At 44.9% G+C, this 17,074-nt stretch overlaps 1 protein-coding gene across 1 annotated transcript; it reads left to right on the top strand.

The window, feature by feature from the left end:
• The first annotated feature begins 4,997 nt into the window (after nt 1-4,997).
• Nucleotides 4,998-16,784, top strand: CD3E (CD3 epsilon subunit of T-cell receptor complex). The gene is made up of 9 exons (XM_017883073.1): nt 4,998-5,157; nt 5,275-5,382; nt 7,667-7,687; nt 8,818-8,832; nt 12,525-12,542; nt 12,984-13,205; nt 14,049-14,216; nt 14,766-14,812; nt 16,084-16,784. The coding sequence occupies exons 2-9, from the start codon at nt 5,334-5,336 to the stop codon at nt 16,138-16,140; spliced, it is 597 nt and encodes a 198-aa protein (XP_017738562.1). The 5' UTR covers nt 4,998-5,157; nt 5,275-5,333; the 3' UTR covers nt 16,141-16,784.
• Nucleotides 16,785-17,074: the final 290 nt, after the last annotated feature.

The following is a 17,074-nucleotide window of genomic DNA, read 5'->3' as shown; positions in this document are numbered from 1 at the left end:
GAAAAGCAGCTCTTGGCATGCTACTAGAGTAGATACACAGGAAGAAGTTGAGTAACTGACAATGGGACATCAACTGACCATTAAACTTTATCTGCCCATTATAAGTTAAGCAGTATCAGACCCTCCAAGTCATGAGGCTGGGTGGGTGCAACAATCCACTGCAAGATGGAAGGAATGCAGTCTGGTTGAGGCATGAACAGTGACAGAGGACACAAACAGCAACTGCAAGAGCACAGGGCCCAGACTCCTCCATCATCCACCACTACTACACTAATACTTCACCTTCAGTTCAACCTGTGGCTGCCTGGTGGGCTATTCTTGAAGACAGCAGACAGAGGAGAATAAAGCCTGAGCTTCCTTGACAGATGTCATCTTAGTATGTGGATGCAAGCCAAAAATGGAATGCTGCAGTCCTGCAGTCCTGCATTCCCACTAGGGGATGACCTTGAAAGAGTAGTAAAGGGAACCGGGTGTGGTGGCTCATGTCTATAATCCCAGCACTTTTGGAGGCCAAGGCGGTGGATCGCCTGAGCTCGGGAGTTCAAGACCACCCTGGGCAACATGGTGAAACCCGGTCTCTACTAAAATACAAAAAAAATAGCTGGGCGTGGTGGCACGTGCCTGTAGTCCCAGCTACTCGTGAGGCTGAGGCACAAGAATTGCTTGAGCACCAGAAGCAGAGGTTGCAATGAGCCAAGATGGTGCCACAGCACTCCAGCCTGGGCAACAGAGTGAGACTCCGTCTCAAAAAAGAAAAAAAAGAAAAAGAAAGAGTAGTAAAGGGAAATCCTCTCAAAGGGCAGAGCTTCTGCCACTGTACATGGTCATTCGCTTTATGTGGAAAGAGAACTGGCCTAATATCAGAATATATAGAGATCCATGGGCAGGGGTGAGTGGCTTGATTTATTGATCAGAGGCCTGGAACAAGTGAGAATAGAAGATTGGGGACAGAAAGTCTGGGGAAGAGGCATGCGTATGGACCCACGGGAGTCATTACCAGGTGTAAAGATCTTTGTGTCGCAGTGAACACCAAGCAGAGAACATCCGTCATGGAAGAGGCACCACAACGCAAAGTAGAAGAAAATGACTTGGCCAGTTAAAGTCAATTAGCCTCTGTCCATGGCCATCCCAGCACTCAAACAGTGGGGTTATGAATGTAGTAGCTATGGTGGCAATGGTAAATGCTAGACCTGGGCACAACAGTGTGGGCTCCCACTCACAAAGCTTGATCCAGCTACTGCCACTGCCAAAACAGAGTTCAGTGCTGAGCCTCCAATTTGGCATCATCATTAAAGGAAACCAACCAGTCATTTCTTGGCAAGTGGATTACATTGGACCCTTTTCAAACCAAAATCTGGAAAGGGCTCATTCATTGACAGGACAGATCAATTCATTTGACATATTCTGGGTATGAGTTTGATTCTCTTACCCGCAGTGCCTGAGCTAGCCGTACTATCCAAGAGTTCACATAGTGTGTGACCCGTCAGCATTGGATCTTCCATAGCATCACAACAGACCATGGGACCCACTTTAAAGGAAAGATGTGTCGGTGGACATATGACCATGGGATCCACTGGCCCCTATCATATACCACACCACCCAGAAGCTGCCAGCCTGATGGATCCGTGGAATAGTCTTTTGAAGACATAGCTAAGGTATCAACTTAGAGATGACACCCTGCTAGGATTGGGCGCTATCCTTCAGGACGTGTGATATACATATTAAGCCAATGACTGTTATATGATACTATGTCTCCAAAAGGTAAAATGCATGTGTCCAAGAGCTAAAGGTTAGAAGTAGGGACATTCATGCTTACCATTACTTCCAGTGACCCACTTAGGAAATTTGTGCTTCCTGTCCCGCTAACACTAGGCTCTGAGTTTCCAGGGGCCATGGTTTCCAGAGGCAGAACACTTTCACCACAGCACCCATTAAACTTTAAGCTACACCACTGCCAAGAGACCAGCATGCAAAAAAAAAAAAAGATCTGCTCCCCCAGCAGAGTGAATCTCTCCATATCTGATGATAAGGAGGAGGCAGGGCTGCAGAGACAACTCAGATAGAATCCAAGGGATCCCCTGGGGCATCTTTTAGTGCAATTTTGATGGTAAATGGGCAAGTGCAGCAGACACAGCCTGAAAAGACCACACGGCCAGGGGCTCAGACTCCTCAAGCTGTGTCTTCCCTGAGGTCAGCAGAGGTGCTAGCTGAGGCTAGGAGCAATCCAGAGTAGGCAACAAGGGTTGCCTATCAGATGTGCCCTGGGACAACCGTGCTAATGGGGCTGTAATTTGTCCTGTTAGGAAACTTTCCTTTTTAAAGCTTCTCCAAGAAAACAGATAACCAGAATCCTGAAAAGGCTGTTTAAGGATGGGATGAAATTATTATATGAAGCAAATGGATCCAAGCAGTGCAAGGGTTAAACTGCATGGATACTGTGGCTGCACCCAGGTCACCACCCCAGGGCTGCTCCCTCCCCCAGCTGCTGGGATTCTTGTACTTGAGGACTCACAGTTGAGGTCTTTCAAATGCATTGCCCTCAGCAAAAGCAGCTGCCTCACCCAACTTCACAGACCCTCAATTCATAATACCTAAATACCAGTTCAGGTATTTTTCATGGCCCCTTTGCTCAATACAGGATAACTTGGGAAGGTGATCCCAGGCTGAGAACTCCCCACGGCTCTGGCTGAGGCTCCTGATATGTCTCATTGCAGTTCACCTCTCTCTGCCCGATGCGGCCTCTCTCTCCCTTACAGATAATGCTCCTGTGCTTCCTCAGAGAGCCACCTGCACAAATCTCCATCGTTGTTTCCCAGAGAACCTGATGGATAGCAATGCACATTTACAGACACGAAGGTAACCACCAGAAAAAAAAAAAGTTGAGAAACTTGAAAGTTGTTTTCCCTAGGGAGAAGTGTAGGGGTGAAGTAAGGTAGAACAGGGGACTATTGTTATACAGCCCTTCTATATTCATGGTTTTTAACACGCACGTATTACTTCCGTCATTAAAACTTTTTTCGTTTTGGCCAGGTGTGGTGGCTCACGCCTGTAATCCCAGCAATTTGGGAGGCCAAGGTGGGCAGATCGCTTGAGCTCAGGAGTTCAAAATCAGCCTGAGCAACATGGTGAAACTCTGTCTCTACCAAAAATACAAAAATTAGTTGGGCATGGAGGCGGGCACCTGCAATTCCAGCTACCTGGGAGGATGAGACAGGAGGATCGCTTGAGCCCAGGAGGGGGAGGTTGCAGTAAGCCAAGATCGCATGATTGCATTCCAGCCTGAGCAACAGAGTGAGACTTCGTCTAAAAAAAAAACCAACTTTTTCCATTTGAATATTATAACAATTTGATACTGTCACTATTTGAATACTTCCTACAGCCCTAAGAAAATCCTTAAGAACCCCTAACATAGCTTGCAAATCCCTTCCCATCTGGCCCCTGCTGAGTTTCCTATCTCTCTCTCTCTCTTTTTTTTTTCTTTACAGGGTCTCCCTTTATCACCCAGGCTGGAGCGTAGTGGCATAATCATAGCTGACTGCAGCCTCAACCTCCTGAGCTCAAGTGATCCTCTCACTTCAGCCTCCCGAGTAAGTGGGACTACAGGTGAGCACCATCACACCTGGCTAATTTTTTGTTTTGTTTTGTTTTTTTTTTTTTTGTAGAGATAGGGTTTCACCATGTTGCTCAGGCTGGTCTTGAACTCCTGGCCTCAAGCAATCTGCCTGCTTTGGCCTCCCAAAGTACCACATCTGGTTAATTTCCTGTATCATTTCTTACATTCCTCATTCTCCCTGTTACCTGCTGTTCTGGACTTTCCATTTATCTTCCTCATCTCTGGGCTTCAAACATGCTGCTCCCTCTGTCTGGAATGCTTTCTACTCCACCTGGTTCATTGCTGTTCCTCCATCAGACTTCAGCTTAGATGTCACCTGCTCAGGGGGACCTTCTCTTCCCCACCCCACCCCAGACTATCTTAGTTCCCTTCTATCACTCCCATAGCACCTGAACGTCTTCTTTCTTAGCATCAATCTCCTGAAGTTATCTGGGAGTTTTTTTAGAGCTAGAGTCTCATTATGTTGCCTAGGCTGGAGTGCAGTGGCTATTCACAGGCACAGTCACACTCACTACAGTCTCGAACCCCTGGACTCAAGCAATCCTCCTGCCTCAGCCTCCTGAGTAGCTGGAAATACAGGTGTACACCATCATGCGGGGCATGGTTATTGGTTGTGAAGTTATCTGTTTAATCTCCACATTTCCTTTTTTATCCAAGAGAACGATTTATCTTGTTACTCCTGTATTACTAGCACCCAGCATGTAACTACAGTACAGTAGACAGAAAATGTGTATTAAGTGAATTTCATCAAAATGATTTCTAGAGTCCCAGCTCCGTAATCTGCAACTTAGATAACCTGCCTGAGCCTTAGTTTACTCAAGTATAAAATGGAAATAAAAACAAAAATAATACTTACCTTCGAGGGTCGTTTTGAGGATTAAATATGTCAGAAAAGCTCTTAGAACAGTGCTTGGATATAGTAAGCATTTGATTGACACGTGCTTAAACATAAAGAAAAGTTACATCAATTCACACTCATACCAGCAGACTTTGACACTATCACTCCCTGTTCAACATTGAGTCTTGTGTTTTTAAATATTTTTATAAAATTACAGGCAAAAAAATGGCATCTTACAGATTTAAGTCAACATGTATTTTCAAGCCAACAAGTTTTGTCAATAAGATGGCTGCACCGTGCTGCTCCATGCCCGATCCACCATAAAGAAAGCAAATGTTCAGTGCATCTCCCTCTTCCTGTCAGAGCTTATAGGGGAAGGAGGACCCCACAATGTGGAGGCATATTGTATTACTATTACTTTCAATGGCAAAAACTGCAATTACTTTTGTGCCAACCTACTACATGGTCTGGACAGCTAAATGTCATGTATTTTTCATGGCCTCTTCAGGTTTTGTCAGAGTCCTTTTGTTTGACCTTCTAGGAAGGCTGTGGGACCCAGCTTTCTTCAACCAATCCAGGTGGAGGCCTCTGCCTTGAACGTTTCCAAGTGAGGTAAAACCCGCAGGCCCAGAGGCCCCTCTACTTCCTGTGTGGGGTTCAGAAACCCTCCTCCCCTCCCAGCCTCAGGTGCCTGCTTCAGAAAATGGTGAGTCTCTCTCTTACAAAGCCCTCCTTTTTCATCCTAGCATTGGGAACAATGGCCCCAGGGTCCTTATCTCTAGCAGATGTTTTGAAAAAGTCATCTGTTTTGCTTTTCTTCCAGAAGTAGTAAGTTTGCTGGCCTCCGCCATCTTAGTAAAGTAACCGTCCCATGAAAGAAAGATGCAGTCGGGCACTCGCTGGAGAGTTCTGGGCCTCTGCCTCTTATCAAGTGAGTAGGGTGGAGTGGAAAGGGTGGTGTGTCTCCAGACCACTGGAAGGCTTACAGCCTTACCTGGCACTGCTCAGTGGCACCAAGGAGCCTCATTTACCAGATGTAAGGAACTGTTTGTGCTATGTTAGGGTGGGGGATGAGAGCTGGGGACTAAAGAAAAAGATAGGCCACGGGTGCCTGGGAGAGCGTTCGGGGAGCAGGCAAAGAGCAGTTGGGGTGATCATAGCTATTGCGAGCAGAGAGGTCTCGCTACCTCTAAGAACGAGCTCATTCCAACTTACCCAGCTCTCCAGAACTAACCCAAAAGAGACTAGAAGAGCAAAGCTCCACTCCTTGTTTTGGGGAGACTCGATAGTTGCACCCAAACTCTGCACAGGGCATATATAGCAAGTTCACTGTCTTTGAGACCATAAAACGGCTCGTAATTTTTAGTCCTTTTCAAGTAACCAACAATTTTCAGTTTATTTAGTTTTTTTGAAGCAAGATGGATTATGAATTGATATATAACCAAGAGCATTTATATATCTCATATGAAATAAATAATACAAAAAAAGTTGCCATTTATTGAATGTCAGATACTATGTAAAGAAAAAATTATTTAGACGTGTTAACTGGTTTAATCCTACTTCCACCTGGGAAGAAAGGTATTATATCCTCTTTTTAAAATTCTTTTTAACTTTTACTATGTAAACTGATAAGTCCTCTACTTTACAGATTAAGAAATTGATACTCAAAAAAGTTAAGTAACTTGTTTTAAAGAATATAGTAAGTGATGAAGCTGATCTGTGAGACCAGGACTGTTTGTGCTCTAAATGGCTGCACCACATGAGGCAAAATGGCTCGTGATGGTTTTATTTCAAAGACCTAGAAAACGCTATCACAGCTGGTGCCCCGTCTCAGAGCCACAGCCATGATGTCTCCACTTCCTGCTTCATCTTAGGTTTCTCACATCTTGAATGTGCACACAAATCACCTGGGGATCTTGTTAAAAATGCAGCTTCTGTTTCAAAAGACCCGGACTGGAGACTGAGATTCCACATGTCTAGTACGCTCTCAAGTTTATTAATCTGCTAACTGGTCCTAGGAACACATTGAGTAGCAAGTGGCAGGATGTGACTCCTGTAGGGAATGGCCAGGCATATTCTTAGAGATCTGTGTTATAAAGTATGCTTTTCCTTAAAAATAGAAGGAGGAGGAGGAGGAGGAGGAGAAGGAGGAGGAGGAGGAGGGGGGCCAGGTGCAGTGGCTCACGCCTGTAATCCCAGCATTTTGGGAGACCAAAGTGGGAAGATCACTTGAGCTCAGGAGTTCAAGACTAGCCTGGGCAACATAGCGAAACCCCATCTCTACAAAAAATTAAAAATTAGCCAGGTGTGGTGGCATACGCCTATAGTCCCGCTACTTGGGAGGCTGAGGCAGAAGGATCACTTGAGCCCAGGAGGTCAAGGCTTCAGTGAGCCATGATCAAGCCACTGCACTCCAGCCTGGAGTGTCTCAAAGAATATATATAAATAAACAAACAAATAAATAAATAAATAGAAAATAAAAGAGAGTATCAAAGACCCAATCACCCCTAGACGTCTGGCATCATAGGAATGTGTCCAATCTGCTCTGGGGATAGGAAAGTGGGAATCCTATCTCCCCCTGTGTAGAGGTTTCAGTAAAAGAAAGGCCTAGGTGTGCAGAAAGCTTTCAGGCAATGCCAGGGAAACTGATCATTGTAATGAATCCAGGGTATTGCTGAGTGAGGGCATCCTGGAGGGCCCGGTGGAAATGTGGTCAGGCTCTTCAACGCACAGGCCCTAGATGATGAGTAATCAGGATTTCAAATATTTCCATCTCTGTCTCAAGCAGAAAACAAATGGAAAAACTGAACCACCAGAAAAGCAGAGCCAGAGATGGAACAAGAATCCCAGTGTTTGTACCCAACCAAGAGTGTGTTTTTCTTCCACAGAGACCAATGTTCAAAATGGAGGCTTGAGGGCAAAATTCTTTTGCTATGTCTCTAGTCATCCAAAATTATGGTCCTAACTCTTTCTGACTCCCACTTGTCAGAAATTGTGGACTCATAGTTAATGCTAGATGCTTCCTTCCTCTATTTCCTCCCAAATTTCCTGGGAACCCCTGGTCAATACCAGCAATAAGTTCTACTGTTCTATAGCAACTGGGAAGGACATCAGATGTCGTCAGTGGTCATACTGCAACACAGCCCTTTTTCTGTTTAGGAATGCAGGTACCCACAACATTTACTAACACTTTTTTTTTCTTATTTATTTTCTAGTTGGCGTTTGGGGGCAAGATGGTGAGATATGCTTTCTTTCTTTTTTATGAAATCACCCCATCATTGTTTGTAGTTATGAGTGGAGCTTTCTCTTAGGCCTCCCACAGAACTTCCACGGAGGTCAGGAAAAGGAGTTTCTGCCATCTACCCCTTTGACTTTCCTCACAAGTCTGGAGATATTTCTAGCCCAGAAGGGGGAAGTAACAGAGGGAGAAAATAATGAGTCTTAACTATACAAAAGAAAAATTGAGGCTTAAATGAAGTTGAAAGCACGAACAGTTTTCTTTTGTTTGCATCTCATATTTGATGTGAGATTCTGCAGAGGAGATGTAGCCAGAATGCATGCACAGGGTTACTCTGGATAAGCTGCTGGGGCAACATCTGGGTGTGTGTTCAGAATCACATGTCTGAATACATGTGTGTACACGTGTGTTTATGTGAGTGCACGTGCATATGAGTGTGCGCAGCCTGAACTTACTCTCTCAATCACAGCAGTAGAGTCAGAAGTCTTCCAACATTGGAAGCCCCTCTATTCAATCAGCTCTTCCAAACGGAGTGAACCAATGTTGTATTTAATGGCAACCATTAAATTGCCATTAAATGTGGCTGGACATCGTGGCTCACACCTGTAATCCCAGCACTTTGGGAGGCCGAGGCGGGCAGATCACTTGAGGCCAGGAGTTTGAGACCAGCCTGGCCAACATGGCGAAACCCTGTCTCTACTAAAAATACCAAAATTAGCCAGACATGGTGGTGCACACCTGTAGTCCTAGCTACTCGAGAGGCGGAGGCAAGAGAATCACTTGAACCTGGGAGGCAGAGGTTGTAGTGAGCCAAGATTGCACCACTGCACTCTAGCCTGGGCAACAGATTGAGACTGTCTCAAAAATAAAAATTAAAATAAAGGCAACCACTATGCCAGCCTAGATTCCGCCATGCTGCCTAATTTGTAGTGTCCTTAGGAGCCATTTTTGTAAACAGTCGTCAGATAAGACGTAAGGCCCAAAGCAGCTTTTTATATGCAGCCAAGGAAATTGGAAGTTCCATTGTTTCCTAAGGGTTGAGGGAAGAGTCCCAACCCACAGGAGCAGGGTCTGATCTTCGTTGCCAATAGAAACATTACTAATGGCTTCTTACCGTTTTCTTTTCAGGTTATGAAGAAATGGGTAAGAGGATTTCCACTCTATCTAGCAAAAGTTTTCAAATGTGGAATGAAATGGTCATAGAGTACAATCACCATTAACAAACACTGAGAACTAAAACTATTAAAGGGAAAATACAAGTATCTTTCAATGAGATCTGTATGAAACGTGCCTGTATTTGTTGCTAGCTGTCATGTCAGATTATAGCTGTGCATATATGTATCTCTGATCATACACTTATGGGTGTGGGTTGGAGCTACCATGTGTTTGTGTATACGTTTTTGAAATCTTTCAAGGCAGAAGTGTCTCATTTACCTAGCCCAGCGTCTGGCACATAGTAGGTGCTCAATAAATATTTTTTGAATGAATAAATGAACAAACGTATGAACACATTGCTAATTACCTCCCCTCAAGAAGCTGATGGTCTTGTGTGAGACACAAATAATTGAAAATATAGTGAGTTGCATGTTATAATATGGGTAGATACAGAGTAAAATGAAGTGTAAAGAGGGGAGTGATCAACTCTACCGAGTGTCGTTGGGAAAGATTCCCTGGGGGAGGTGATCCTTGAGCTGAATTTTAAAGGATAAGCTTTTGTTTTAGGGAAGAAAAATATTTTATGCAGAAGAGATAAAGCTCTATAGTATGAGGGTAAGAGTCTAACTGAGCTAGACCAGAATGTTTGAATCTTGGCTCAACTCTCTACTTGCTGGGTGTGTTTGAGTAATTTACCTAACTTTTCTGTGCCATAGCATCATCATGGTATGATGGAAATAATAGTGCTACCTAACTTGTAGGGTTATGATGAGGACCAAATGAGTAATTTATTTAAGGCGCTTAGAACATTATCTGACACAAAAGGCAGTAGGTGGGCCGGGCATGGTGGCTCACGCCTGTAATCCCAGCACTTTGGGAAGCCGAGGTGGGAGGATCACCTGAGGTCAGGAGTTCAAGACCAGCCTGGCCAACATGGTGAAACTCCATCTCTACTAAAAATACAAAAATTAGCCAGGCGTGGTGGCAGGTGCCTGTAATCTCAGCTACTCAGGAGGCTGAGGCAAGAGAATTGCTTGAACCTGGGAGGCGGAGGTTGCAGTGAGCTGAGATTGTGCCATTGCACTCCAGCCTGGGTGACAGAGCGAGACTCTGTCTCAAAACAAACAAACAAACAAACAAAAAACAGGCAGTAGGTGAATTTTAGCTATTAATACATGAAAAGCACACTGACTATAGATGATAAGCATTAAAGTTTACTGAGCACGTATGTTTTAGGCATTGCTCTAAATACTTTACTTGAATATCCTCATTTAATTCTTCTAACACTCCTATTGTGCAGTGAAGGAAACAAAGGCTCAAATAAATACAAAAATAAATAAACAGTCCAGTCCTAGAGATATAAATGCAGATTTAGGCCAGGTGCCGTGGTTCATGCCTATAATCCCAACACTGGGAGGCCAAGGCAGGAGACTCACTTAAGCTCAGAAGGTTGAGGCTGCATTAAGCCAAGACTGTGCCACTGTACTCCAGCCTCTGTGGCAGAGAAAGACACTGTCTCTGAAAAAATTAATAAATAGCAATTTAAAAATAAAAAAGTTTTAATGCAGATTTAGATGACACTGAAGTTCATTTTCTTAACCATTATGAAATACTATCTCTGGATGTGTATAAAATCTTTGTGAGCACACATATCTTTTTTTAATTTAACTTGCATTTTAAATTCAGGGGTACATGTGCAGGTTTGTTTTATAGGTAAACTTGTGTCATGGGGATTTGTTGTACAGATTATTTCATCCCCCAGGCATTAAGCCTAGTACCTATTAGTTATTTTTCCTGATCCTCTCCCTCCTCCCACCCTCCACCTTCTGAGAGGTCCCAGTGTGTGTCGTTTCCCTCTGTGTTCATGTGTTCTCATCATTTAGCTCCCACTTCTAAATGAGAACATGTGGTATTTGGTTTTCTGTCACTGTGTTTGTTTGCTAAAGATAATGGCCTCCAGTCCCATCCATGTTCCTGCAAAGGACGTGTGTGATCTCATTCTTTTTTATGGCTGCATAGTATTCCATGGTGTATATGCAGCACATTTTCTTTATCCACTCTACCATTGACAGGCATTTAGGTTGATTCCATGTCTTTGCTATTGTGAATAGTGCACAATGAACATACGCAGAGCACATTTCTAAGCATAGACATCTAGACCCTTGTGTGAGCATGAGTTAAGTCTAAGCTCTGCTACTGAATTTGTGCCAATAAAAGTTGTGAGCAATTTTCTTTACATTTTTTCAAACAAACACACCCAGCAAAGTATAATGTCTATGTACTTTATTAATGACTTCTAGTTCATTTAACATGTCTAAGAAACATCTGTTGAAAAATTATTTATAAATTAAAATAATATAAACTATTTACTGTCCTTTTACTCAGCTCCCAATTATAAGCAGGTGGAAAAACCTGGAGAATGATTTGTTTACATTCTGTGCAGTCTTTGTCAGAGGGCTGCCTGAGCAACTGGGTCAGAGTTCAGTTCTGTGCTGGGAGCAGCGGGACCTCAAGAAGGAAAGGAGGAAAGGAAGTAACTTTTTCTTGAGCACCTGCTATGTGTCATCCACTTCCACCTTCATAATCCGTTTAATTTGCACAAAGACCTTGTGAGGTTGCTGTTTTATCTCCATTTCCCTGATAAAGAAGTTGAGGTTCAGCGAAGTTAAAGGACTTGTCCTGGGTCACACAGACTAGGGCAGATCTAGGATTCAAACACAGGGCTTCTGACGCTTCAGTCCAGAGCTCTGTCCCTAATAGCCGCACCACCGCCTCTCCTCTCCTCCAGCTGTCATGTCCAGGCTGTAACAGAACCCAGTGTTCCAGCCACAAGTTTTCCAGGAAATAAGAAAGGACTCCTAGCTCCACCTCCCAGGGCAAAAATGGCTGCTGTGGGAAACATGGCTGGACCTGCGAATGGCATTAGTGGTTTATTAGTTGATTTCAGTTGTCCACACTGATGGGCCTCTCTCTAACAAAAATAATTGAGAGCTGATTATGCTCAGATACAAAGTAAAGTGAAACCACTTTTTATTGGAAGAAACATTCCCTCAAAATGTGTAGAGTATTTCACATTATTTAAAGACAAACAGAGAGAAAAATATATGGAATAAGAATAAAGGTGTTTCTTCTCTAAATGAGGACTCAGTTCTGAGAAAGAATTTCTGAATTGTAAGAAATAGGTAAGTCCACGAATCAGTGATTCGGTGTAGAGCTTTATTTCTGAGAAAGCCAGTATTGCTCCCTTCTGACAAGCAAATCTAAGGCCTGGATGACAGATGACTTCCTACATTTGGGTGGTTCGTTTGTCATTCATACCTATCTGTAATACAGTTCTGGCTAATATAAGAGGATAAGCTTGAAGATCTCTGGAATTTTTTGGCTTTAGGACTTTAAGGCTTTCTGAGCTTCAGTAGATCTGGATCTAGGAGCACACGCTGGTATATTCTGAATCCAATGTATCTGGGTTACATCTATGAGCTATTTAAAAAATATATCTACGAGCTAAATCTCATAGGCTAAGCATGAACCTCACCTCCAAGACTCAGGGCTTCCAAGTGGACGAGACCCTCTTTGGGAAGTCTTGTGGGCAGTGTCTAATTCCACTAGAAAACTTTTACCTACAATTTCAACTTAAACCAAGATGTTTTCTTACTGCTGTTTCCTTTTTTCATTTTCAGGTAGTATTACACAGACACGTGAGTTTATTGGTCTTTTATTTATGCCCTGTCTGAGGATGCAGATTGGTGGGTAGACAAGAAGGAACTGATTGAGAGAAATTAACCCCAAGAATCTTCCCAGCATTGCATTCTCAACCCCATTTTAGAAAGGTTCCAAATAGGGACTTTTATGGGTTTTTCTTTACATCCATCTAACCTTTCCCAAGTCCCCATGTCCCTGCGTAAACCCTAAAGCCACCTCTCAAAAGGTTCTCTAGTTCCCTTCAGGTTCTCCAGTTCCCTTCATTCCACGTATCTCCTCTTCCACACCCTCCAGCCAGTAGAGCTCCCTTTTGACAAGCAAATCTAAGACCTAGATGACAGATGACTTCCTGCATTTGGGTGTTTCTTTTGTCACTAATTTGCCTTTACTAAAAATTGTCCTGGTTTCTTCCATCAATTTCCCTTCTTTCTCCCCAGCATATAAAGTCTCCATCTCTGGAACCACAGTGATACTGACATGCTCTCAGCATCTTGGATCTGAAATACAATGGCAACACAATGGTAAAAACAAAGAAGATTCTGGGGATCAGCTGTTTCTGAGGGAATTTTCAGAAATGGAGCAAAGTGGTTATTATGTCTGCTACCCCAGAGGAAGCAATGCAGAGGACGCGAGCCATCATCTCTACCTGAAGGCAAGAGGTAACCCAGGTCTCCAGAGCAGGCACCACCGGCTCTTTAGGGAGGACCATTCAAAAGGGCATTCTCAATGATTTCCCCTAACCCAGCTCACAGTGCCCTGGTGTCTTTGTGCTTCCTCCCACACTCAGTCCTGGACTCTCTGGTACCACACAGCATCAGTGTTTTCTGGAATATAGATTAAACACAAATATGAGGCTTTGGGGTAACCCCAGTCTGTGCAAGATCTAAAATAGCAACTCCCTAAGAGACAGGACTGGGTCATTTGCACTGCATCACACCCAGGTTCATGGCATACCAACATGAGTTTATCTAATGCTTCCTCCAGAGATAAATTTTTCAGAAAAGTTTGCAAAAAAGACTCAAGTCTACTCTGATAAAATGGCATAAGCTAAGGTATAATAATAAAATAATAACATTAGCTAACATTTATTGAGTGCTTATTAAGTATCACTCAAGCACTGTCTATATCCAACACTTACCAAGGATTTTTTTTCATATAATCCTCTCAACAACCATATGGGTTAAATACCATTTTATTCCCATGAGTAAAGGGATGAGGAAACAGAGCGTCTGTGAATTGAAAACACATTTCACGCTTCTCACAGCTAGTGAGTAATAAAACTGGTACTCAAACCCAGGGCTGTTTGACTCCAGTGCCTCTACCCACAGCCACCACTCTTTGCTTGTCGATGTTGTTCTAAACATATTGAAGGGGGGGCTCTGGCCGTGGCAAGTGTGTGAGTAGTAAGGGGAGAATGGCCTTCATGCGCTCCCTCCTCACTTCCAGTGCCTTGTGTTTTCCTTGCTTAGTGATTTCCCCTCTCCCCACCCCGTCCCTCACAGTGTGTGAGAACTGCATGGAGATGGATGTGATGGCGGTGGCCACAATTGTCATAGTGGACATCTGCATCACTCTGGGCTTGCTGCTGCTGGTTTACTACTGGAGCAAGAATAGAAAGGCCAAGGCCAAGCCTGTGACACGAGGAGCAGGTGCTGGCGGCAGGCAAAGGGGTAAGGCTGTGGAGTCCGGTCAGAGGAGATTCCTGCCAAGGGGGACGACCAGCCTGGGCCAGGGTGGGTGGCAAGTCCACAGCTAGGTCAGAACAGCTTCTCTAGAGCTTCTATGCACAGCTTCCAGTACTGTGATGACAAGATCTCAACAGAGGGTTTCAAATCTCATGTCACTCCCCTCCTTCCATCCTATAAAAGTGCAAAAATGTTGATGAACGTGACGGGCTTCCTCACATGCCTGTCAACGCCTGCAGTCATCCGATTCTGTCCCTAAGCTGTGGGAAGAGAGACTTTGATATATTAGCTCCTGCCTTTTCCTTTCCCTTCCCCGTGGAGAGAAACAATGGGAGGACCTTGAGCTGAGGAAAGTCACAAAATGATGAGAAGAGATAAATGAAAGAAAACAAAAAGAGAAAGAACGTAAAAGGGAAGTGGTCGAGGAGAGAACAACGGGGTTTGCCATTCTCTATCTGGGTCTCACTGGCACAGACAGTGCTGCAAGATTGGTTCCCTCATGGGAATGAAACGTTTCCCCTCCTTCCTCTGCAGGACAAAACAAGGAGAGGCCACCACCTGTTCCCAACCCAGACTATGAGGTAACGGGGGATAGAAATGGGCCAGGAGGCTGGAGGGGATGCCCCTCCGGGGGGAAAGGGAACAGATGGGATGGCCCATCTTGTCTGCCAGATGCTTCAAAGCCCCTCACTCAGGGCTTCCATGATGACCCTCTATGTGCCACCTCTGCCTCCTTCATGGTAAAACAGGACTGTCTCAAAGGCTGCATGGCTTCCATAACCATGGAGAGGAGGAAGCTTGCGAGAGATATACGCCTCTTTCTCTGGCTTCTTCATTATCTGGGATACAGCCATGGAGAATATCATATGTGCAAATTCTAACACAATAAATTCAAGGCTGATATTCCACCAGCATGTACCAGTATAGCCAAACGAGTTATTGAAATATGAAAATTATATAAATATTATATAAAAGCTATTGAAATATTAAAATACTTCATTGGAAAATGGCCCCAAACTTTGCTCACCCCAACCCACGCTTACACACACACACACACACACACACACACACATGGCCAGGCATCCCAGTCCCTCCCCTACCAGGCTGTCTCTTGAGTGGGGGTAACTAAAGAGTTAATGCCGGCCGGGCGCGGTGGCTCAAGCCTGTAATCCCAGCACTTTGGGAGGCCGAGATGGGCGGATCACGAGGTCAGGAGATCGAGACCATCCTGGCTAACACGGTGAAACCCCGTCTCTACTAAAAAACACAAAAAACTAGCCGGGCGACGTGGCGGGCGCCTGTAGTCCCAGCTACTCGGGAGGCTGAGGCAGGAGAATGGCGTAAACCCGGGAGACGGAGCTTGCAGTGAGCTGAGATCCGGCCACTGCACTCCAGCCTGGGCGACAGAGCGAGACTCCGTCTCAAAAAAAAAAAAAAGAGTTAATGCCTGGCATGCCAGAGGATCACCAGGATTGTTCTTGTTGATTGGTATGTGTGCACTACCAGTTGTTAAATATTTTTACCCTCACACCTGGATATACTCAACAAATATTTGTTGAGCACCAGCCAAGCACGTAGTATTTACTTTAGCATAAGTGAATTATTTAGCCCTGACAGAAGCCCTGGAAGGTGGGTCTTTAAGTTCCTATTTTTGAGATGGGAAAGTTGAGGCTCACGGAAGGAGGTGATCAGTTGAAGTCTCCTACCATCCGAGCCAAATTAGAATTCCAGCCTGCCTCCTGACTTCAAGTCCAAAGCTCTTTCTATGCACTAAAGCTAGATCTTCAGCATCCTTTCTTAGGAGGTACTTCCTCCCGCACCACTGACCACCCCCTCTCGACTTCACTCCCAGCCCATCCGGAAAGGCCAGCGGGATCTGTATTCTGGCCTGAATCAGAGACGCATCTGACCCTCTGGAGAACACTGCCTCCCACTGGCCCAGGTCTGGCTCCTCTCCAGTCCCCCTGCGACTCCCTGTTTCCTGGGCTAGTCTTGGACCCCACGAGAGAATCGTTCCTCAGCCTCATGGTGAACTCACGCCCTCCAGCCTGATCCCCAGCTCCCTCCTTCCTGCCTTCTCTGCTGGTACCCAGTCCTAAGACACTGCTGCTGCTTCTTCCTTTGAAACATCATTAGTAGTCACATCCTCACAGCTGGCCTGCTCTCTTGCCAGGATATTTATTTCTGCTATTCACTCCCTTCCCCTTGGATGTAACTTCTCCGTTCAGTTCCCTTTTCTTGCATGTAAGTTGTCCCCCATCCCAAAGTATTCCATCTACTTTTCTATCTCTGTCCCTTTTGCAACCCTCTCTGGGGATGGACTGGTAAATATTGACAGAGGCCCTGCCCCATTCACAGATCCTGGCTCTGAGCCAGCCCTGTGCTCCTCCCTCCCCCCACACTCCCCACCAACCCCTCAACCCCTAGCCCTCCACATCCCCACCTCCCCGCCTTGTCTCCACTGTAGGCCACTGGATGGTCATTTGCATCTCCTTAAATGTGCTCGGCTCCTCTCAGCTGAGAGAGAAAAAATAAATTGTATTTGGCTGAAAGGGTTGCTGTCCCTCTTTTCTGAGAAGCCCTGAGAGGCTGCCTTAATTCCCAAGACCATTCAGGTTCTCACTACCTTTGACTAAATTCTCAGCTATGACCCCAGATGCGAACACTCTCTGTTTCCACAGCTGGTAGGGCCGTTACCTGAAGCTCTCTTTAGAGAGGGCATAAGGGAATAAGAAAAAAGAAAAAAAGCCCGGGCGCAGTGGCTCACGCCTGTAATCCCAGCATTTTGGGAGGCTGAGGCGGGCGGATCACGAGATCAGGAGACTGAGAACATCCCCATCCTG

The sequence above is a fragment of the Rhinopithecus bieti genome, unplaced genomic scaffold, assembly GCF_001698545.2.
Source record: "Rhinopithecus bieti isolate Rb0 unplaced genomic scaffold, ASM169854v2 scaffold_11964, whole genome shotgun sequence".
Lineage (NCBI taxonomy): Eukaryota > Metazoa > Chordata > Mammalia > Primates > Cercopithecidae > Rhinopithecus > Rhinopithecus bieti.
Note: the sequence above shows the minus strand (reverse complement) of the source record. Positions and strands in the feature narration are given on the sequence as shown.

Coding starts and splice junctions, on each gene's coding strand:
- CD3E (XM_017883073.1), top strand. CDS start 5,334: ATGCAGTCGGGCACTCGCTGGAGAGTTCTGGGCCTCTGCCTCTTATCA. Junction 5,383..7,666: donor GGGCCTCTGCCTCTTATCAA/GTGAGTAGGGTG, acceptor TTTATTTTCTAG/TTGGCGTTTGGGGGCAAGAT. Junction 14,813..16,083: donor TTCCCAACCCAGACTATGAG/GTAACGGGGGAT, acceptor CTTCACTCCCAG/CCCATCCGGAAAGGCCAGCG.